The 23,064-nt window shown below is 38.6% G+C and overlaps 1 protein-coding gene across 6 annotated transcripts in view; it reads left to right on the forward strand.

The window, feature by feature from the left end:
- The window catches only part of CAB39L (calcium binding protein 39 like), a 136,802-nt gene that overhangs the window by 74,552 nt on the left and 39,186 nt on the right, over positions 1–23,064 (forward strand). For all 6 annotated transcript variants that reach the window (XM_010363840.2, XM_030922453.1, XM_030922451.1 and 3 more), the window contains 2 exons: positions 12,210–12,328; positions 19,660–19,828. In XM_010363840.2, the coding sequence (XP_010362142.2) occupies positions 12,210–12,328; positions 19,660–19,828 (288 nt within the window). The remainder of the gene's footprint in view (positions 1–12,209; positions 12,329–19,659; positions 19,829–23,064) is intronic.

The following is a 23,064-nucleotide window of genomic DNA, read 5'->3' on the forward strand; positions in this document are numbered from 1 at the left end:
TGGGAGGATTGCTTAAGCCCAGGAGTTTGAGACCCCCCCCCCGGGCAACATGGCAAAACCCTGTCTCAACAAAAAATTTAAAAAAAAAAAAAAAAAAAGCAGGCCATGCGTGCCTGTGGTCCCAGCTACACAGGAGGCTAAGGTGGAAGAATCACGGTGGTTGAGGCTACAGTGAGCCAAGATTGTGCCACTGTAGTCCAGCCTGGGTAATAGAATGAGACCCTGTCTCAAGAAAAAAAAAAAAAAGCAAAACAAACACTCCAGGATCAGCTTTTCTGCTTTTCATTAAGCCATTTTGTAGTTCTACATTTTGTAAATGTTTATCCTCTAACAATCTTTTTCTATTCCCTGGACCTGATTAAAGTGGTCCTTGGCCAGGCGCGGTGGCTCCCGTCTGTAATCCCAGCATTTTGGGAGACCTGAGGTCAGGGGTTCGAGACCAGCCTGGCCAATGTGGCAAAACCCCATCTGTACTAAAAATATAAAAATTAGCTCTGGCCATGGTGGCATGCACCTGTAATCCCAGCTACTCAGGAGGCTGAGGCAGGAGAATCGCTTGAACCTGGGAGGTGGAGGTTGCAGTGAGCCAAGATCGCACCATTGTACTCCAGCCTGGGCAACAAGAATGAAACTCCATTTCAAAAAAAAAAAAAAAAGACAAAGAAAAAAAAGTGGTTCTTTACCTTTAGTTTTATTACTGTAAAAATATAACAGAAGTTGTAAAGCCTTAAAATGCCAGCTTTGACTGTACTTCATACATTTAACAATTTGAAATGCTCACTATGCATGTCAGCCATTGATTTTATTTAATTATATTTGGTCTTGATTTTATTTGATTGTTTATATGTTTCGTGCTCATCACTGGACAAATTAAAGAATTTACAATCTCAGGTAGGGAAATACTATGTCATAGAAAATGGAATTTTATGTTATCATTACCCTATTGCCCTCCTAAAATTAATGAATATAAGCTTTAGAAGGCCTTTATCCTAAAGAGAAATGTAATTTATGGGTGATTAAAAATGGCATTTGGCATCAGGCTCTTAATTAGATGTGAAACCTGTTAATTATTTGTAATAAAATTAAGTCAGTGACCATTAGTTTGATCGTACCAGACATTTTCAGGAATGTAATCTGCATGAGGATGAAGGCTGCTTGTGCTGTGTATAACATGTTGTGTCTGCCCGCTCCCTGTCTTTTCTGGAGAATACGCCCTCCTTCTCCACTCACATGGTTACCATGGGAACAACCATTTTGAGTGACATGACACCCTGGACAACATACAGCTGAATGACCTGCAAGTGGATATCTGACCAAAAGAGGGCCAGAGGCTTTCTGCAGGAATTCTGGAACTAGAACTGAGACAGAACCCCAGTATCTAGCCAGATGCTAAAGATACTGAATGCAGTTTTTCCATCAGTGGCCATATTTTTCACTATGTGGACTAAAGAAACAGAAGACGCCAGCCTGCAGAGAAAATAGAATGACAAAGATATTGGGGCGGGGGGTAGATAATCTCCCATATAAATTCCGACAGATGGATTTCATGTAATATGTAAATTTAATTATATTTCAATTTTTTTGAGAGCAACTTTGAGCTAGCTTGTACTTTCATTCCCTGTATCTTTCCCAATATGTATAAATTAGTTCAATTTGAATTTTAGTCCCCAGCAAGATCCCTCATTAATCCGTTCAGTGGCCACCCCTCACCCTGCAGACTGTTCTGCCTCTCTACTTCTGCTACTGAAATTCAGCATAACCATTTGCTCCCACCCACCTCAACTCCCCCGCAACACACCAGCAAGAATAGAGAAGTCCATGACTTCAGTGGCTATAAGTTTCATTTTTTAAAATTATGATACAATTTATAAATAGTAACATTCACCCTTTTTAGTGCACAGTTCTGTAATGAAGAACGGTTCCATCACCCTAAAAAATTTTCCTATGCCGGCAGGGCGCAGTGGCTCATGCCTGTAATCCCAGCACTTTGGGAGGCCAAGGTGGGCAGATCACAAGCTCAGGAGATCGAGACCATCCTGGCCAACATGGTGAAACCCTGTCTCTACTAAAAATACAAAAATTAACCAGGTGTGGTGGTGTACACCTGTAGTCCCAGCTACTTGGGAGGTTGAAGCAAGAGAATTGCTTGAACTTGGCAGGTGGAGGTTGCAGTGAGCTGAGATTGTGCCACTTCAGCCCAGGTGACGGAGCAAGACCTCGTCCCAAAAAAAAAAAAAAAAAAAATTATCCTATGCCTCTTTGTAATCAGCTCCTTTTCCTGTCCCCAGCCTCTGGCAACCATTGATCAGTTTTCAGTCCTTATATTTTCACCATTGCAAAAAGATTGGGTAAACAGAATCATATGTATGTAGCCTTTTCAGCCTGGCTTCTGTCCGCATAATGCATTTGAGATTCATCCATGTCGTTGCCATGTATTAGGAGTCTGTGGCTTTTTATTGCTGAGTAGTAGTCCATTGCATGGATGGACCACAGTTCATTTATCGATTCCCTACGTATAGGATATTTTACATATTTCCAGTTTCTAGCAATTACAAATAAAGCTGCCATAACCATTTATGTATAGTATTTAGTGTGAACATAGCTTTTCATTTCACTTAGATAAATACCTAGGAGTAGGGCTTTTGGGGAATGTCAACTTTTTGTTTTGTTTTGTTGTTTTATTTCAGCCATTCTAATAAGGGTTTGTGAGATCTCATTGTGATTTTAATTTGGATTTCCCTAATGACTAATGATGTTGAGCATCTTTTCATGTACATTTTTGCCACTATATCTCTTCTTTTATGAAGTATCCAGATCTTTTGCCCCCTTTTAATTTTGTTGCTGAATTTTGAGAATTCTTTATATATATTCTGTATAAAAGTCAATGGCTTATGTTTTAAAGTGGGTGTTTTCTAGTCTCTGCCTTCTTTTCTCATTTCCCTTTTCTCATCTATGCTATCCGTGAGGGATGCTCTTTTTCAGCAATTATTCTGGTTGGTGTGACTGCTGTTCACCACCTATTTCTTCCCTCCTTTTCTCTTTTCTTATTTGATTTTAGTTAATACTTCCATATATATCATTCATTCAGCAAATAATTGTGGAGCATTTCATGTTAAAGCTGACTTTTTTGAATTTGCCAGCAAACACAAGGGCTGCTTCTTCAGGTTTGGGATCTTACTGGTTACATTATATGTAACCTGAGAATTGCCAGCTAATTTTTGGCATTTGGGGTCATTTCTGGATGTTGCTTCTTTATTATCAAAGTTATTTTGAGAGTTTTTTTTCTTTTTTTCTGGCCACTCCTGAGTCCAGGACTTGCGATCTGGCAACCTGCGGGTTGCAAAAAACTGGTTTTGAAATAGTTAAGGTTTCACTCCAGTTAGATTTGGCATGACAAATTGATAGCTACAAAGATTAATGTGTAATGTAGAGATCATTATTCACCAGCTTGTACCTGTTTCAGTGTTCTGTAATCCTTTCTATTCTAATCCTTTCCTCTGTTTTGGGAATCGGTCCCCGGTAGCAGAACTTGTTTTTGTTATCCACAGGGGGCTTCCTTTGCCTTTGCACCCATTTGCTAATGAACTAGAAGAATGTTTTCCTCTGTGTAAAAGTTGGATAGAGTCCTGTGGAGCTTCATTTCTACTGTTCACTGGAATGCTGTATGGAATGTTCTTGTGGCATTTCACTGGGAAGTATGAAAAACATGTTCCTATGACATTTCAAAGAGGGTTGATATTTATTCTGCAATATTACACTGTAGGGTCTAGAAAGTTTGAACAAAACATGATTTCTTTCATTTTAAAACCAATTTATGCTTACAGCTATATCTTTTTTTATACAGCAAATATAGTCTTTAACATCAGTATAGTCTTTAACCATCAGTGGCATGATCTTAGCTCACTGCAACCTACACCTCCCACCTACACCTCCCAGGCTCAAGTGATCCTCCCACCTCAGCCTCCCAAATAGCTGGGACTGTAGGCGTGTGCCACTACACCCAGCTAATTTTTGTATTTTTTTTGTAGAGATGGGTTTTCACCATGTTGCCAAGACTGATCTCAAACTCCTGGGGTTCAACTGATCCTCTAGCCTTGGCCTCTCAAAGTGCTAGAATTACAGGCATCAGCCACCATGCCCGGCCTGTAAACATTTTTTCGTGTTTTTAAATTATGAGAGCAACTGATTTTGAAGTATCCTTTTCAATTGAAGATTCACTTCCTAATTGGTTTTTGTGTGAACATAAGTTTTCATTTCTCTGTGATAGATGCAAAGAGCACAATTGCTGTTAGGGTTAGCTGCATGTTTAGCTGTTTCAGGAACTGCTAAAGTGTTTTCCAGATTGGCTATACTGTTTTACATTTCCACCACAATCTATGAGTACAGTTTCTCTTCATTCTTGCCAGCATTTGATGTTGTTGCTGTTTTTTACTGTAGCCATTTTGATAGGCATGTAGTAATAGTTCATTGTGGTTTTGATTTTCATTTCCCTAATGGCTAACGATGTTGAACATCTTTTATGTGCTTGTTGCCATCTGTATTTCCTCTTTGGTAAAATGTCTCTTCATGTCTTTTACCCATTTTCTCTTTTTTGTTTATTTTTATTTTATTTTTTAAGTAGAGATGGGGTCTTGCTATGTTGCCCAGGCTACTCTCAAACTTCTGGCTCAAGCAATCCGCCTGCTTCAGCTTTCCAAAGTAATTTCATGACTGGGATTATAGGCACTAGCCACCCCACCCAGCCTTTTGTCCATTTTCTAGTTAGATTGTTTGTTTGTTTGAGGCAGGATCTTGGTCTGTTGCCCAGGCTGGAATTCAGTGGCACAATCTCAGTTCACTGCAGCTTCTGGCTCCAGGGCTCAAGCGATTCTCGTGCCTCAGCCTCCCGAGTAGCTGGCATTACAGGCATGCACCACCACACCCGGCTAATTTTTGTATTTTTAGTAGAGACAAGGTTTCACCATGTTGGTCAGCCTGGTCTCAAACTCCTGATCTCAGGTGATCTGCCTGCCTTAGCCTCCCAAAGCGCTGGGATTACATGGATGAGCCACCATTCCTGGCAGATTGCTTGTTTTTTATACTATTAAGTTTTTTGGGCTTTGGTTGGGGGGTTGGGTTTCGGAGAGAGGACATTTGGAGAGCATGGGTTGTTTTTTTTTTTAGACAGAGTTTCACTCTTGTTGCTCAGGCTCAAATGCAATGGCGCGATCTCAGCCCACTGCAGCCTCTGCCTCCTGGGTTCAAGTGATTCCCCTGCCTCAGCCTCCCAAGTAGCTGGGATTACAGGTGCATGCCACCACACCTGGCTAATTTTTGTATTTTTAGTAGAGATGGGATTTTACCATCTTAGCCATGCTGGTCTCGAACTCCTGACCTTGTGAGAGCATGGGTTTTTATTTATTTCCTTTTTCTCTTTTTAATTTTTGTGGGTACATAGTAGACAGTGTATATGAGATATTTTAGTACAGGCATATAATGTGTAATAACCACACCATGGAAATTTGGGTATCCATCCTCTCAAGCATTTATCCTTGGTATAGTTACTAGATCTTATTCATTGCTTCTATTGTTTTTTGTACCCCTTAACCATCCCCATCCCCCAAACACATACTCCCCTACTACCTTCCTAGCCTCTGGTAACCATGCTTCTATTCTTGATTTTCATGAGTTCATTTGTTTTAATTTTTAGATCCTGCAAATAACTGAGAACATCTGATGTTTGTCTTTCTGTGCCTGGTTTATTTCACTTAACATAATGACCTCCAGTTCCATCCATGTTGTTGCAATGATAGAATCTCATTCCTTTTTATGGCTGAATACTACTTTATTGTATATAGGTACCACATTTTCTTTATCCTCATTTTGTCGTCTGTTTTTGGACACTTAGGTTGTTTCCAAATCTTGGCTATTGTGAACAATACTATAAACAAATACAGGAGTGTAAATATCTCTTTGATATACTGATTTCCTTTCTTTGGGGCATATACCTAAGAGTAGGATTGCTAAATCATATGGTAGCTCTATTTGTAGTTTTTTTTTTTTTTTCTTTGAGATAGAATCTTGCTCTGTCGCCCAGGTTGGAGTGCAGTGGCGTGATCTTGGCTCACTGTAAGCTCCTCCTCCCGGGTTCACGCCATTCTCCTGCCTCAGCCTTCCGAGTAGCTGAGACTACAAGTGCCTGCCACTAGGCCCTGCTAATTTTTTTGTATTTTTAGTGGAGATGGCGTTTCACCGTGTTAACCAGGATGGTCTTGATCTCCTGACCTCGTGATCCGCCTGCCTCGGCCTCCCAAAGTGCTGGGATTACAGGCTTGAGCCACCACACCCGGCCTCTATTTGTAGTTTTTTGAGGAACCTCCAAATTGTTCTCCATAGCAGTTGTACTAATTTACATTCCTACCAACAGCATATGAAGTTTTCCTTTTCCCCACATCCTCACCAGCAACAGTTGTTACCTGACATTTAGATAAAAGGCATTTTAACTGTGGTGAGATGATATCTCATTGTAGTTTTGATTTGCATTTCTCTGATAATCAGTGATGTTGACCACCTTTTCATAGAAGGCCTGTGTTCTGGATGTTGTCTTTTCACTTTGTTGATTGTATCCTTCACTGTGCAGAAGCTTTTAAATTTGATGTGGTCCCATTTGTCCATTTTTGCTTTGATTACCTGTGCTTATGGGGTTTTGCTCAAGAAGTTTTTGCCTAGACCAAGGTCGTGGAGAGTTTCCCCAATATTTTCTTTTAGTAGCTTCACAGTTTCATAGATCTTAGATAAAAGTCTTTAATCCATTTTGATTTGATTTTTGTATGTGACAAGAGATAGGGGTCTAATTTCATTCTTCTGCATATGGATATTCAGTTTTCTCTGCATGATTTGTTGAAGACTGTCTTTTCCCCTCAATGTATGTTCTCGGCATCTTTGTAAAAAATGAGTTCACTGTAGGTGCGTAAATTTGTTTCTGGGTTCTTTGTTCTGTTCCATTGGTCTGTGTGTCTGTTTGTATGCCAGTACCATGCTGTTTGGTTACTATGTAACTCTGTAGTATAATGCAAAGTCAAGTCATGTGATTTCTTCAGTTTTGTTCTTTGTGCTCAGGATGGTTTTGGCTATTCTGGGTTTTTTGTGGCTCCATGTAAATTTTGGATGGTTTTTTCTATTTCGATGAAGAATGTCATTGGTACTTTGACAGGGATTGTACTGAATCTGTAGATTATGTTGGGTAGCATGAACATTTTAACAATATTGTTTCTTTCAATCCACGGACATGAATATCTTTCCTTCTTTGCATGTCCTCTTTAATTTCTTTCATCAGTTTTTTTATACTTTTCATTATGGAGATTTTTTACTTCTTTGGTTAAGTTAATTTCTAGGTATTTATTTATTTGTTGCTATTATAAATGAGATTTCTTTTTTGATTTCTTTTTCAGCTTGTTCACTGTTAGCACATAGAAATGCTACTGATTTTTGTATGTTCATTTTTGTATCCTGCATCTTTATTGAATTTGCTCATCAATTCTAATAGTTTTTTTGTGGAGTCTTTAGTTTTTTCCAAATATAAGGTCATATCATCTGCAAACAAGGATAATTTGACTTTTCTCTTCCAATTTGGATGCCCTTCATTTCATTCTCTTGTTTGATTGCTCTGGCTAAGACTTCCAATATTATGTTGAATAATGGTGGTAAAAGTTGTCATGTTCCAGATCTAACATCTGCTACTGTTATATTGGGATCTATCTCTCACTTTAGCTCTAATAATATTTGCTCTTCATTTCATTCTCTTGTTTGATTGCTCTAGCTAAGACTTCCAATATTATGTTGAATAACAGTGTTAAAAGTTGTCATGTCCCAGATCTAAGATCTGCTACTGTTATATTGGGATGGATCTCTCACTTTAGTTCTAATAATATTTGTTTTACATATCTGGATGCTCCAGTGTTTGGTGCATATATATTTACAATTGTTATATCCTCTTGCTGAACTGACCCCTTTGTTATTATATAATGACTTTCTTTGTCTCTTCTTACAGTTTTTGTCTTGAAATCTGTTTTGTCTGATGTAAATATAGCTACTCCTCCTCGGTTTTGTTTGTTTGTTTTCATTAGCATGGAATATCTTTTTCCATGTCTTTATTTTCAGTTCATGTGTATCTTCATAGGTGAGGTGTATTTCTTGTAGGCAACAGATCATCTGGGTCTTGTTGTTTTCATCCATTCAACCACTCTATGTGTGTGTGTGTGTGTGTGTGTGTGTGTGTGTGTGTGTGTGTGTGTGTTTTTGTTTTGTTTTTGTTTTTTTTTGAGACAGGGTCTCTCTCTGTCATCCAGGCTGGAGTGCAGTAGCACAGTCACAGCTCACTGAACCATTGACCTCCTGGGCTCAGGTGATCCTTACACCTCAGCCTCCCAAGTAGCCACTCTGTGTCTTTTGATTGCAGACTTTAGTCCATTTACATACAATGTTATTACTGACAAGTAGGGGCTTACTCCTGCCATTTTGTTATTTGTTTTCTGGTTGTTTTTTATTGTTTCTTCCTTCTTTTCTTCCATTCTGTCTTCCTTTTAGTGAATGTGATTTTCTCTGGTGGTGTGCTTTAATTTCTTGGTTTTTATTTTTTGTGTATCCATTGTATTTTATTTGAGGTTACCATGAGGCATGCATATACCATCTTATAACCCATTGTTTTAAGCTGATGACAACTTAATACTAATTACATAAAGAAATGCACAGAAAGAAAACTACTAAGAGCCCTACATCTTAACTTCCTCCCCTGCTTTTTAACTTTTTGTTGTTTCTCTTTATGTCTTATTGTACTGTTTATACCTTGAAAAGTTGTTAATATTTTTGGTTGGTTCATCATTTAGTCTTTCTCCTTAAGACAAGAGTAGTTTACACACAACCATTACAGTGTTATCCTATTCTGTGTTTTTCTGTGTGCTTCCTATTTCCAGTGGATTTTATACCTTCAGATGATTTCTTCTTGCTTATTAACATCCTTTTCTTTCACATTGGAGAACTACCTTTAGCATTTCTTGTAGGATGGGTCTAGTATTGATCAAATCCCTCAGCTTTTGTTTGTCTGGGAAGGTCTTTAATTCTCCTTTGTGCCTGAAGGGTATTTTCACCAGATATACTATTCTAGGGTAAAAGATTTGTTTCCTTCAGCACATTAAATATGTCATGCCACTCTCTCCTGGCATGTAAGGTTTCCACTGAAAAGTCTGCTGCCTGATGTATTGCAGCTCCATTGTATGTTATTTGTTTCTTTTCACCTGCTGCTTTTAGGATTTTTTTTTTTTTTTTTTTTATACGTTGGGAGTTTGAATTAAATGCTTTGAAGTAGTCTTCTCTGGTTTAGATCTGCTTGGTGTGTTCTATAACCTTCTTGTATTTGAATATTCATATCTTTCTCTAGGTTTGGGAAGTTCTAGGATATTATCTCTTAGAGTAAGTTTTTTTACCCCTATCTCTTTTTCTACCTTCTCTTTAAGGTCAGAAAGTCTTAGATTTGCCTTTTTTAGACTATTCACTAGATATCGTAGGCATTCTTCGTTGTTTTTTATTCTTTTTTCTTTTGTCTCCTCTAACTGCATGTTTTCAGATAGCCTGTCTGCAAGCCACTAATTCTTTCTTCTGCTTAATCAATTCTGTCATTAAGAGACTCTGATGCATTCTTCAGTATGTCAATTGCATTTTCAACTCTAGAATTTCTACTTGATTATTTTTAATTATTTCAATCTCTGTATTAAATTTATGATAGAATTCTGAATTCTTTCTCTGTGTTATCTTGAATTTCTTTGAGTTTCCTCAAAACAGTGATTTTGAATTCTCTGTCTGAAAGGTCATATATCTCTGTTCTCCCAGGATTGGTCCCTGGTGTCTTATTTAGTTCAATTGCTGAGGTCATATTTTCTTGGATGGTGTTAGTGCTTGTAGATATTTATCAGTATCTGACAGGACAGTGAGATCTAGGCAATCTCATTAATCCTTAATTTCCTTATTTATTATATATATATATACATATTTACATTTGTACATTTTATAAAACATATATTATAAATCCTTGCTTTCTTTTTTATTATATGTATATTATAAGGTTGTTGTATGCATGCCAGAAAAAAATTAACAAAAAGAATATGAAATTTAAAAAAATAAGGTTGTTGTGGAAATTGGATAATACCTGTAAAGCCCTTAGCATAAAGTGCCTGGCACAGAGTAAGCACTCAGTATTTGCTGCTGTGAAGGTAGAGGTAGAGGTAGTAGGGAAGAGGAGGTACTGATCAATGTGGCAAAGGACATGGTTGTAGTACAGAGAGTGGCACTCATCCCAGAATACTCCTGAACTGAATCTTAAAGAACGACAGAGTTCATGAAAAATGAAAGAGCATCGGCAAAGATATAGAACCATAAAATGTTGTGTATATGTGGTGCAGCAATTTGGTGCTAATAGAACTTGATGTAGGAATTGGAAATGATAGTTAGCTGATGAGACTGGAAAACTTGGCCACTGTCAAGTCATTGAAGGTATTGGACTTTTTTTTTCTTTCATTTATTTTTGACATGAAGTCTTGCTCTGTTGCCTAGGCTGGAGTGCAGTGGCACGATCTTGGGTCACTGCAACCTCTGCCTCCCAGGTTCAAGCAATTCTTCTGCCTCAGCCTCCCAAGTTGCTGGGACTACAGGTGCGCACCACTACAGTTGGTTAATTTTTGTATTTTTACTAGAGATGGGGTTTCACCATATTGGTCAGGCTAGTCTTGAACTCCTGACCTCCTGATCTGCCCCCCTCAGCCTCCCAAAGTGCTGGGATTACAGGTGTGAGCCACTGCGCCTGGCCTTTTTGTATTGGACTTTGTTCTAAGCAAAAGGGAGACGTTGAAGAGTTTAAGGAGAGAGATGGCATGGTCAGATTTGCATTTCTAGCTAGCTCACTCTGATAGGGTGAGGATGCTTTGAAGTGGAGACAGTAACTTAAGCAAGCTCTTTAATAGTTCATTTGAGAGATGATGGCCAGAACTAGGGCCATACTGATTGAGAATGCAATGTCATTGTATTACTATGTTCTCACACTGCTGTAAGGAAATACCTGAGACTGGGTAATTTATAAAGGAAAGAGGTTTAATTGACTCACAATTCCACACTGCTGGGGAGGCCTCAGGAAACTTACAATCATGGCAGAAGGGGAAGCAGGCACAGACCTTCACATGGCAGCAGGAGAAAGAAGAGTGAACGAACAATGGGGAAAGAGCCCCTTATAAAACCATCAGATCAAGTGAGAACTGATTCACTATCATGAGAACAGCATGGGGGAAACCACTCCCATGATCCAATCACCTCCCACCAGGTCCTGCCCTCCACACGTAGGGATTATACGGATTACAATTCATGATGAGATTTGGGTGAGGACACAGAGCCAAACAATAGCAGTCATTCTTGTATATATTTTTCATATAGTAAACTCAGGTCCAGTCCAAGATTTCTTTTGGAAAACCAGGCTAGACAGGTTGTAAGGTATATGAGAGTGCAGGTCTCGTCCATGAGGACTCTAAGAAGCCCTATCCATGATTCCGTATCTGGTTCCTCTGTCTCACTGATTCAGTGATCTCTTCTATTCCTGTAGGCTAGATATGATTTGTTATGATCACCTAGATTAAATACTTCCACCTAATGGAAAACCCACTTTTTTTTTTTTTTTAAATCAAGGCACTAGGGTGAAGAAGAGTGAATAAAGTGATAACTTGAAGGCAAAAAATACTATGAAGTAGATGTAAGAAAAAGGAATTTGATTTTAACCTACATTTTATTAAAATCTTATTTTCTTCATCTATTTTCCTTCCTTATTCATGAAGGCTTAAAAATGATAATCATAATTTTTTTCTTGCATAAAGGTAGACAGTGAAAAAACAAAGAATTCAGTTCTGTTGTATTCACTTTATGTCCTTCTGCGCTCTGTGGGAAATGGACTTCCAGTTGGTCAAATTTCCCCCAGCACAAATCCTGCGGCAAGGAGCTGCATCCATTTTGTAGACTGTGTTTGCATGCACAGCTTGTTAGGGGTCTATGGGAAGAGTAAGTTAACGTTTTTTGCATATTAGAAAGGATGGTACCATTTCTGTCTGTGTGTGTATGTGTGTATGTATATATTCCACATACTATACAATTCATCCATTTGGAGTGTACAGTTTAATTGCTGTTTGTTTCTTTAACAGGGAAAAAAAGATGTGACCCAGATATTTAACAACATCCTGAGAAGACAGATAGGCACTCGGAGTCCTACTGTGGAGTATATTAGTGCTCATCCTCATATCCTGTTTATGCTCCTCAAAGGGTAGGTACATGGCTTCCTTTCAAGTAGGGCTAAGTTTTTAATAGTTGTTAAAAGTACATAGCATTAACCTCATTTGAGATATGATCAGTTCCCTTCTGGAACTGCAGTAAAGATATTTGTCTTGCGTGAGGTCAGCCCTCTAGATCTGTCTCTGTGATTACCTAGGCTGCAGCAAAATCCTTTCTTTGCACCTTAATGTTTCTAAATGTTATGTTTCCATTTACTGCCTTCCTTTCCCCCACAGTTCTGCTATTTCTGTCTCTTCCTATTACAGTATTGCTTATGCTTCCCTATCTGCCCTATTCGTAGCTGCCCACTTACCCTTTTCCTGACTGCATGAGACTGAAGTCCTCAATATACACACAAACACACACATATATATTCTGCTTCTGGGAACTGAAATACAGATATGAGAGTTTTTCCAGTAGCTAGCATCTGCCAAGGTGAATGTATGTGGGTCTATAGGGAAGCTATAAAACTGAAGTTGAGCTAGGTAATAGAATCCCTGATTATTATTTTTATGTACACTTATTTATAAATGTTTCTTGGGCATTTGGGGGCTACTCTGAATCATAATGACTGGAGATCTGGGTGTAGCAAAGCTTGAGGACAGCAGATCATCTTCTTCCTCCCCTTGTCTTTCTACTCCACTATCTTAAACCAGCATATCTCTTTATTTTATTGTATTCCTGTTTTCAATCCTGCTGTTTCATACCTAGTCCATCTCACCTGTGTTCATTTTCTCTCTTGTACATTTTAAATATTTAATTGTATCAAAATAAGACATTGTTTAAAAATCATATATATCAATGAATAGTTCTTTGCCTCTTTCTTTTTTCTTTCTTTCATATATATATATATACACACACATATATATATATAATTTATTTTTAAGATTATGTCTTGCTCTGTTGCCCAGGCTGGAGTGCAGTGGTGCAATCTTGGCTCACTGCAACCTCTGCCTCCGGGGTTCAAGCAATTCTCCTGCCTCAGCCTCCTGGGTAGCTGGGATTACAGGTGCCCACCACCACGCACGACTAATTTTTGTATTTTTAGTAGAGACAGGGTTTCACTATTTGGTCAGACTGGTCTTGACCTCCCGACCTCAAGTGATCTGCCTACCTCAGCCTCCCAAAGTGCTGGAGTTACAGGTGTGAGTCACTGCGCCCGGCCTCTTTGCCTCTTTCTTCTCCATTTTTCAGTCCTATTACCCAAAGACAACCACTTTTATCTTTTTTATTTGTTCATTTGTTTATTTGTTCATCATTGTTTTCATCATATATTTACCTCTGTGTTACAAATAATGGGCTTATACTAATTTTTCATTTATCAATTTTAAGCAGTATCTTTACTAGATGATAGTCTTTTTACTGCCACCATTATTCTATTTCCTTTCCCTTATCTTCCTAATAAATGTTATCATAATTTTAAATTTTAATAATCACATTTAGATTATTATGACTGTGTAGTTATTATTTATTAGTGAGCAAAGTAGTATACTATGATTACTTTGGTTTTGCGTATAAAATAATTGTTTTACTGGAGAATTGTTTCTTCAGTTCTGGAAAGGGAAAGATCCTTGTATCATGTATTAGTTAGGGGATGCAAAGCCTCTGTAACACATAGACCCCAAAGTGAAGTGGCCTCACAACAAGTTAAGTATATTTCTCATGTAATAGTGCAGAGCAGATGTTCTAGTTCATCAGGGGGTTCTGTCATCTTCAGCATGTGCTATCTAAGATCACTTTGTTCATTGCCATTTCAACCCACAGAAAGGTGAAAGTATATAAGAGATTTTGGCCGGGTGCGGTGGCTCAAGCCTGTAATCCCAGCACTTTGGGAGGCCGAGACGGGCGGATCACGAGGTCAGGAGATCCAGACCATCCTGGCTAACACAGTGAAATCCCGTCTCTACTAAAAAATACAAAAAAAACGAGCCGGGCGAGGTGGCAGGCGCCTGTAGTCCCAGCTACTCGGGAGGCTGAGGCAGGAGAATGGCGTAAACCCGGGAGGCGGAGCTTGCAGTGAGCTGAGATCCGGCCACTGCACTCCAGCCCAGGCGACAGAGCGAGACTCCGTCTCAAAAAAAAAAAAAAAAAAAAAGACTGAGCAATGGGTTCAGATGGTGACAGTCTAATCCACTATAAAGTTTCCCATCGACCTTAAACTTGTTTTACCATCCATTGACGAACATTGCCTGATTCTGTCATTTCACTAGAGGTGACAAAAAGGTAATTTTGAATTCCGTCATTTCTTTTGTATATTTTATTGGCTAAACTAGTTTTATAGAGAATACTGTCATTCACCCACCACAGCTTCAGGTGTTAGAATACTCTGAAGTACAGTTCATACCAGAGAGGCAGAATAAATGCTCAATTCTTTTCTTTTAATTATCATTTTAGAGAAAAATAAGATATCCTAGGAACTTTCATTGGTGTCTAATGAGTTATTTCCCTTCCTCCACCTGCCTTTATATATGTGTGTGTGTTTATAAATATATATATATATATATACATATGTACACAGACACACACACTCTTCCAGTGTCTGATTAACTAATGGATTGAATGTTTTCTATATGTCTTATTTAGTTCTACACATTTATATAATGCTCAGTTGACCATCTGTAGCCCCTTCTAGGTGATATCTCTTAACATCACTAAAATAGTTTGTGAGAGCTTCCTTGCTTTCTGGTATAACAAGATATGCCACCCAACTTGTACATTTGCTGACAAAGACCTGAAATTCCTACCAAGGATGTTGGTTATTTTTAGAGAGGAATGGTTCTTAGAGACTACAATCTGGATGCTAGGAGTGCTCATTGACACTGGATTGTTATTGCTTCTAGGCCTTTTTGGTAGACAGAATTAACACATTATTTTATTTATTTATTGAGACAGGGTCTTGCTGTGTTGCCTGTACTAGAATGTAGTGCTGTGATCACAGCTCACTATAGTCTCACCTAGGCTCAAGTGATCCTCCTGACTCAGCCTCCCAATAGCTGGGACTACAAGTGCATGCCACACTTAGCTAATTATTTTTTTTTTTTTCGTAGAAACAGAGTCCCACTATGTTGCCCAGGCTGGTCTCAAACTCCTGGGCTCAAGCAATCCTCCTGCCTCAGCCTCCGAAAGTGCTGGAATTATAGGCATGAACCACTATGCCTGGCCTAACTCATTATTTTTAGTCAGCAAATGTTTCTAGATTAGAAACATACCTTCTTGACTATATTGAAGAGGCCAAGTGTTTGTTGAATGGCATTTTACAAAAGTTTTCCAGGTATTTCCTGGCCTTGTTTACTTCCAGCAATAATCACAAAAGCCATTTTCCCCCTTACATAATGTAATCTTTGTTCTTAAATTGAAATATTCTTGTACAAGATCATTCTTCTAACCATTTTCTGTGTGATGATTACTGTAGCTCACTGCTAACTGAGACCATTGCTTTTACATTTTGGCTTTCATTGAATTTGAGAGAGACCTTTCATTATGCTGTTATTATTTGATGGGCATGCCTAGATAGTTGTATGCCTTCTCCACACTGACACAGTTCATTATAGTCCAGACTGTATGATCCAAATTACAGATCAACAGGGAAGATATGATTCAATTCTATGAAATAGTGATTCAGCATTCATCAGATTAACCTTTACTGGGGACCTGCCATGGTTAGCCATTGTGGGAAATGCAATAATTAGGCAGGATCCTTGCCATCAGGAAGCTTATCTATGAGTAGAGCAGACTAGGTGAGATAAATATTGATTCTTTACCAGACCTAAGAATATTAATGTTAGTGGAATTTGAAACTTCACATATGCTTATCTTTCAGAGCACTTCTTTATATAGCAAGCAATAACCTATCAAAAGTCAATATACTAGAGGGTAGTCAGGTAGAAATGATCTATGTGAATTATAAATCCCTTAAAGAGTACTGAGGAGAATTGGGATTCCCTATATATCTCTGTATATCCTTATGTATTTCTAACTTTAAGAAGTTGTAATCTCAGAATGACAGATGTCAAACTGCTGGGATGAAATGACAAGTGTGCTGACCCAGAGGAGTCTTGATTTTTTAAAACATTGTTTTGTTTCTCAAGAATAAACTCTCAGTGCCTCACAGATGGTTTCAATAAGCTTCACGAAATGAAAGGAAAAAGAGAACTAATTATACCCAAAAGTTGGAATGGAAACTTTTTGTAGATGGTCTTAGTTTGGAAATTGAATTAAGAAATGAGAAAATGTTGGCCAGAGATGATGCATATTTTGTGTAAGTCAGAGTTTGACTCTCATTAGAGTAGTATTAAGACATTTCTTCAGTTTGAGGTTCATTAAATTCATTATATGCATGCTTTGTGAAAAACATTATACTAGGCACTCTTTGGAGACTGGGGTAGGGGCAGGAGAAAGTAGCAATCAATGACATAGACACCAAATGGAGATGGGGATAGGGGAGGAGAGGAGAAGGTAACAGGATAAGTAAAGCATAGCCCCAACAATTAAATTGATTGTCATGAAGTGAAGAAAATAGACCTATAGCAATTTACTGCAGTATAACATAATACAGAATGAAAAAAGTATTAAAGAGAAATTACAGACAAGCTGCTGTATGAGTGTGAAGGGCAGAGAGAATAATCCTGAATCGTAGTGATTAGGAAAGGCTTCAAGGAGGAGGTGGCATTTGAACCAAGCCTTGAAAGACGAGAAGCATCTCAGTCGTGGGAATGTAAGGAGAAGCACATTCCAACTGAGGGAACGAGGGGCTCCAGGGAAGTAACGAATGTGATGGGAAATGAAACTGAAAAGTTAAGGTTAGGGCCAAATTACAAAAGTCCATACATATCTTACTAATCAATAAATCTGGATTTTAATTGTCCTTCCCTTAGATTCTTTTCTCTCTAGGCCAACAGCCTTTATTTTATACTCTCTTGAGTACTCTATCAATAAATGACAGCGCTTTTCTCCTTTACATTTCAGAACATATACCCCTCTTTACAACATCTTTAATAAAACCCCACCTGATAACTGTTCCTTTTGAGCCAGTAGCCTAAGTTTCAAGTTTTTCTATTAAGAGAAATTACTAGCACTATAAATTGGCATTCCTTATATTCTACGAAGAATCATGACTATCTGAATATATTAGCATTTAATGTTACTGCGAGTTATTCAGGAAATACTCAAATAATATTTGTGAATATCATTCAGCATAAACAGGACAAAAATGAATAAATACCACCCTGGTATCTTTGTTTGCTGTTTCTTCTACTAATATTTGTAAATTTGATATTGGAAAGTCGTCTGTTTCCTCAATTGAATCTTTATTCTTGAATCTGTCTTTCATGAAAATTCTATAATCTTATAAAGAATAGTTCATTACTTATTGTTCAACAAAATGTCGTTGCTAGTAGTTGATGAGTAATAAAATATCTTAAAGTTTTATAGTACCATAAAAGTACCATAAAAACTAGTATTCAGTTGAAATGGTCAATGATATCTCTTTAAAAATATGGTCAAATTTTATTTTTATTTTTATTTTTATTTTTTGGAGACAGAGTCTCACTTAACTTTCCAGGGTCAAGCAATCCTCCCTCCTCAGCTTCCTAAGTAGCTGGGACTACAGGTGTGTGCCACCATGCCCAGCTAATTTTTTTAGTTTTTGTAAAGTCAGGGTCTCAGCTAAATTTTTTATTTTTTAATTTTTTGTAAAGTCAACCATGTTGGCCAGGCTGGTCTCGAACTTCTGAGCTTAAGCAGTCCATCCACCTCAGCCTCCCAAAGTGCTGGGAGTATAGGAGTGAGCAGTCACGCCCCACCAGATTTTTTTGGGGGAGGGGCCCTATACTCTGCTCACTTCCCAGTGTATCACAACTATATCTTTCTTTGTTCTATTCTTCCTATATTTACCACACAATTGTCAACTGTATTATTTCAATATAGGGCTTGTTGTACTTGGGCTAAGCATTATTCATTTTCTTAAAATCTTATCACACACTAGAATATATCTTAAATTTACTTAGAGATTGAATTTGACTTTGAGAGATTGTTGTCATATTAGAAATGGAACCAATCTAGTATGCCAGTCCTGAATTGTTTCCCACAGTAGATATTTTGTTTGTCTAGCATATTTTTTGCTGTGAGCCATGATTCCACTTAGGATTTAAGTGAGTCAATCAATCCACACCTATTGCATGCAAATCATATATTTATATAGGTCTCCCCTATTTTTTTCCAGATAGGTGTATCCTACTGCCAAGGAGACATTTCTACTTAGATATCAGCCATCTCAAAACTAATGTGGTCAACCACAAACTCTTAATTTCTTTACTAACTTGTTCCTCTACTAGTTTATTCATCTTAATACATAGCACCACCACCTACCCAGTGATTAAAGCCAAAAACATAGGAATCATTCTTGAATTCTCAGTTTCCAAATTTATTCCCTCACCCAAGTCCAGCTACATCATCAGCAAGTCCTGTTGACTATTCCTCCAAACAGTATCCATCACCTGCCTAGTCCTCTGTTCTGCTCCTGCTACCCCAGGCCAAGCCCCTGTCCCCTCTCCTGGGTTCTGCTCCCGTTCTTATATGTTTCCCGCTGTTTTACAGACATTCTCAACAAGAAGCCAGAGTGATCTTTTCAAATCATAAGTTAGCCTTGTCAATTTCTTTCTTTAAACTCTTCAAAGGCTTCCTGTTATACTTCAAACCACACTGCTTACCTTAGCTGACAAAGCTGTATCTGATCTGGCTCCTGCCCCTTCTCTCCACCCCTGCCTCATTTCACACCACTCACAGTTCTTCCCCTACAATCAAATCATGCAGGCCTTATTTCTCCTCTGTTTCGCCAGGCCTGTTCTTGTCATGGAGCCTTTGCACAGTTACTTCCCTTTGCTTGGAACATTTTGCCCTTTACTTTAGTCTAAAGTGAAATAACTTAAGTAGTCACTCACACACACACACACACACACACACACACACACAATTAAGTAGTCACCTTTATAATGTGGCGTATTTCATTGTCATCAGTTTTCACAGCACTTCTCAATATATGAAATTATCTTTTCATTGTTTACATTCTGCCTCATCCCCCCTACCCCCAGCTGTCACCACGTTCATATTTGAGTGTATCTGAGTGTTTCAGAATACACGCAAATTCCGGAATATGTCTGGAATAGTTCCAGGCACATAGTAGATCTTCAGAGGGTATTTAATGAACCGTGACAAGTGGTATGTGTGTTTCCATTAACAGCAGTATTGAAATGGTTCTTTTGATGCCATTAATATTATTTTAATAGGATAACAAAATTTTCTATTTCTCTCTTGTTTACGCTTTAGATATGAAGCCCCACAGATTGCCTTACGTTGTGGGATTATGCTGAGAGAATGTATTCGACATGAACCGCTTGCCAAAATCCTCCTCTTTTCTAATCAATTCAGAGATTTCTTTAAGTATGTGGAGTTGTCAACATTTGATATTGCTTCAGATGCCTTTGCTACTTTTAAGGTAATTTTTTTTTTCCAAATCAGCCAGGTCAATTTATAGTCACTTGGCCTCTGAAGAGGCAATTTAATTTTAAAAAGCAAGAAATTTTATTTCCTAGCCCTCAGCGTAGCCAACCTTGTATGACGTGGATCATAAGAGGCATCTGTAAATAGAATGCAGTTCATGAGGCCAGTCTGTCCTATTGCAGGAAAACAGCTCAAATTATTTGTCACAAGCTCAAATGGACTGAATTCCAGTATATACAGTTATGTGGCAAGAGGAATATGTAGCGCTGTGTGTGTGGCATGCTGTCATTTATGTTAAAAACAGATTACAGGGCTTAAGCTTCCACTTAACGTATATATGCACTGAATACCTCTGCAAGGATGCATAGGAAACAGCAACAGTGATTAATTCTGGGGAAAGGAACTAGGTAGTGAAGGGAGATGGAGAATTACATCTTTGAATGTGAAAGACATCATGTTATTTTATGTATGTAATTTTTAAATGTCCACATGGTGAAACAAAACAGTAATAAATTATACTGTCGTTTTTTCATAATCATCTATAGTTTGATCATGTATTATCTACTTTGTCACTATGTAGGAAATCGTAGGATGCAGTATATTCACATTGTTAGGTAACCAAATACCAGAACCTTTTTATTTTGAAAAATTCAAACTCTACCTCTATACTTATTAAACAATGACTCCCCATTTCCTCCTCCCTCCAGCCCCTGACAACCATTTTACTTTTGGTTTCTGTATTTTATCATAAAAAAAAATATTCAGAGGATATATCAGAAAAGAGTGCAGCTAATTTGCAGACAAACATACCAAAACTTATTCATTTAATGAGTGATGTTACATTCATGGTTTCTATTTTAGAAAATCAGTTACTTAGGCTTATCATCCTGCTATTATTTAACATATATTGAAGTTGGTATCAATGTGTATTACATGCTCATTTTTCAGTAATGGCAAACTTTTATCTTTCAAGGACAGATGAAAGTTTTGGAAACAAAAGCCTATTTGACATTCCTGTTCGTGTATAAAGTGAGTGATCAAGTTAGCTAGAATTATTTTGGGGGGATAATAATTATAACAAAAATAATTTTAAGATATAAATAGAAATAAAATAGATATGATTTTCTTCAGTGTCTACCAAATCAGCTCTGAAGCCATTTTAGAAGAGGAGTTCAGAAAATGTTATAAACTGACAATGTAACAGCATCATTGAGAAAAACAGGTTTTCAGGTAGAAAAAGTAGATAAGACTCATTTAAATGTATATATATGTATTCAGATTCATTTCTTTAAAAGCATTTTAGCAATTTAATTGTTCTATCTACATAACTCCAAATTAATTTATACTTTTTTCAGGATATACATATGTAACTTTTTTTACAAGTTTTCTTAATTGTAATCCATGTATTAATTTTTATTTTTTATATATTATCTTAAATATGTATTTCAATAATATTGATATAGTCCATATACTAATATTAATACATACTCCAATCTTATTACTTTATGAACAGTGATTGAAAGTTGCCTGTGACTTAGATGATAAATAGTTCTTTTAAATACTCTCCAGAGGTGGAAAAAGGGGAAAGCAGTGGTTTGCTGTGCTGAAAACTACCTATTGTCTGCAGACTAGGAAGTTACCCAGCCTGTTCTAAGAAGGTGCCATAAATCTGTTGAAAGGTATATTAGCTCACATGGTCACAGAAAGTGTGAGAGAGTGTCAGAGAGTGGTAAAGGGCGGGAGATGTCAGTGGGGCAGAAGGAAGCTGGGACTTAGGGAGAAGAATGCCAGGCAGAGGGTGAGGGATGGGGCATGGTCTCTGTGGAGGCGGAGCCTGCAGCTGGGCCATCAGATTCGTTGTGTTGGAGAAGACCAAAGAGTGGTGGGTGGTTAAGGGGGAGGCAAGTCCTGGCAGCTGCCTGGGACACGATCTGTAAAGGCAACCAGGCCATCTCTGGAAATACAGGGAGCAAAGGAAAATCTAACTGACAAGAACTCTGGAGGGAGAATACTGTTTGATAGTGATGGGAATATTTGGAAGCCACTTGGGGTGGGCTGGGGGTGGATTCCAGGGCAGGCTTAAGCAGCAGCAGCTAGTTGTTAACAGCTGGCTAGGAGCAGGGTGAGCCCAGTTAACTGCAGCACTTTTTGAGACAAGGTCTCACTCCCTCACCTAGGCTGGAGTGCAGTGGTGCAATCTCAGCTCATTGCAGCCTCTACCTCCCAGGCTCCGGTGATCCTCCTACCTCAGCCTCCCAGGTAATTGGGACCACAGGTGCATACCACCATGCCCAGCTAATTTTTGCATTTTTAGTAGAGATGGGGTTTTGCCCTGTTGGCCAGGCTGGTCTTGAACTCCTGATCTCAAGCCATGCACCCGCCTTGGCCCCTGCAAAGTGCCAGGATTACAGGTGTGAGCCGCTGCACCAGGCCACTGTGGCACTTTTGTTGTCATAAGCAGGAGGGTGTGCGTTTTCGGACCAGCACTGAATTGCCTGAGACAACAAAGGAAAGAAACCGCAATGCCATCATTTCCCCAATGCCTCAGGCAAACCTGCAACAAACAAAAGCCCTCTCGCTTCCGGGTTTGAAGGGAAGGAGTTCGCAGCCTGCTCCCGTGTCCACAGGCCTCCATTCAGCTTGCCAGCCTCCTATAGTCTCCCTGAGGAAAGCAGGGAAGAGAGGAGGAGCCCACAGGGGAGGTCTGGGTAGACAGAAAAGGGCCAGGGAAAGAAAGAGAAGGGAAGAAGGGGAATTAATGAGAGGCAGAGTATAAACAGTGGGAAGCTTGGAGTAAGGAAACCGAAATTTCGGGAGAACAGCCAAGTGAGGGAAGGAAGGAAGGAAAAGAAGGAGGAAGGGCTTGGGAACAGATTCCTGGAAGTGACGGCTGGGTGGAGGAAGGGGCGGTGAGGGCAGCATGACTCTGGGCTCAGGAGTGTTGGAAATCCCAGGAGTGGCTGTGTCTTACCCAGGAAGACAAAAATTGTACAGCAGCTAGAGATGAACCCCCCAAAAGGTGGATCTAGAGCTAGTGGTGAGATAGGCCTCGGTTGCATCCAATGTGAAGAATGACATTAGATACAAAGGATGATTCCATTTCTTTCCACCAAAATGTCTGTGTTTAAACTACTAAGGAGGTGTTTGCTAATAATAGACACTACAGTCCCATTTTTTTCCCTTTCTTATCAGATGGCTCTTCGCTGTCATGGAAACAAGTAAATTCATTTT

The sequence above is a fragment of the Rhinopithecus roxellana genome, chromosome 18 (genome assembly GCF_007565055.1).
Source record: "Rhinopithecus roxellana isolate Shanxi Qingling chromosome 18, ASM756505v1, whole genome shotgun sequence".
In the NCBI taxonomy this organism is placed as follows: domain Eukaryota; kingdom Metazoa; phylum Chordata; class Mammalia; order Primates; family Cercopithecidae; genus Rhinopithecus; species Rhinopithecus roxellana.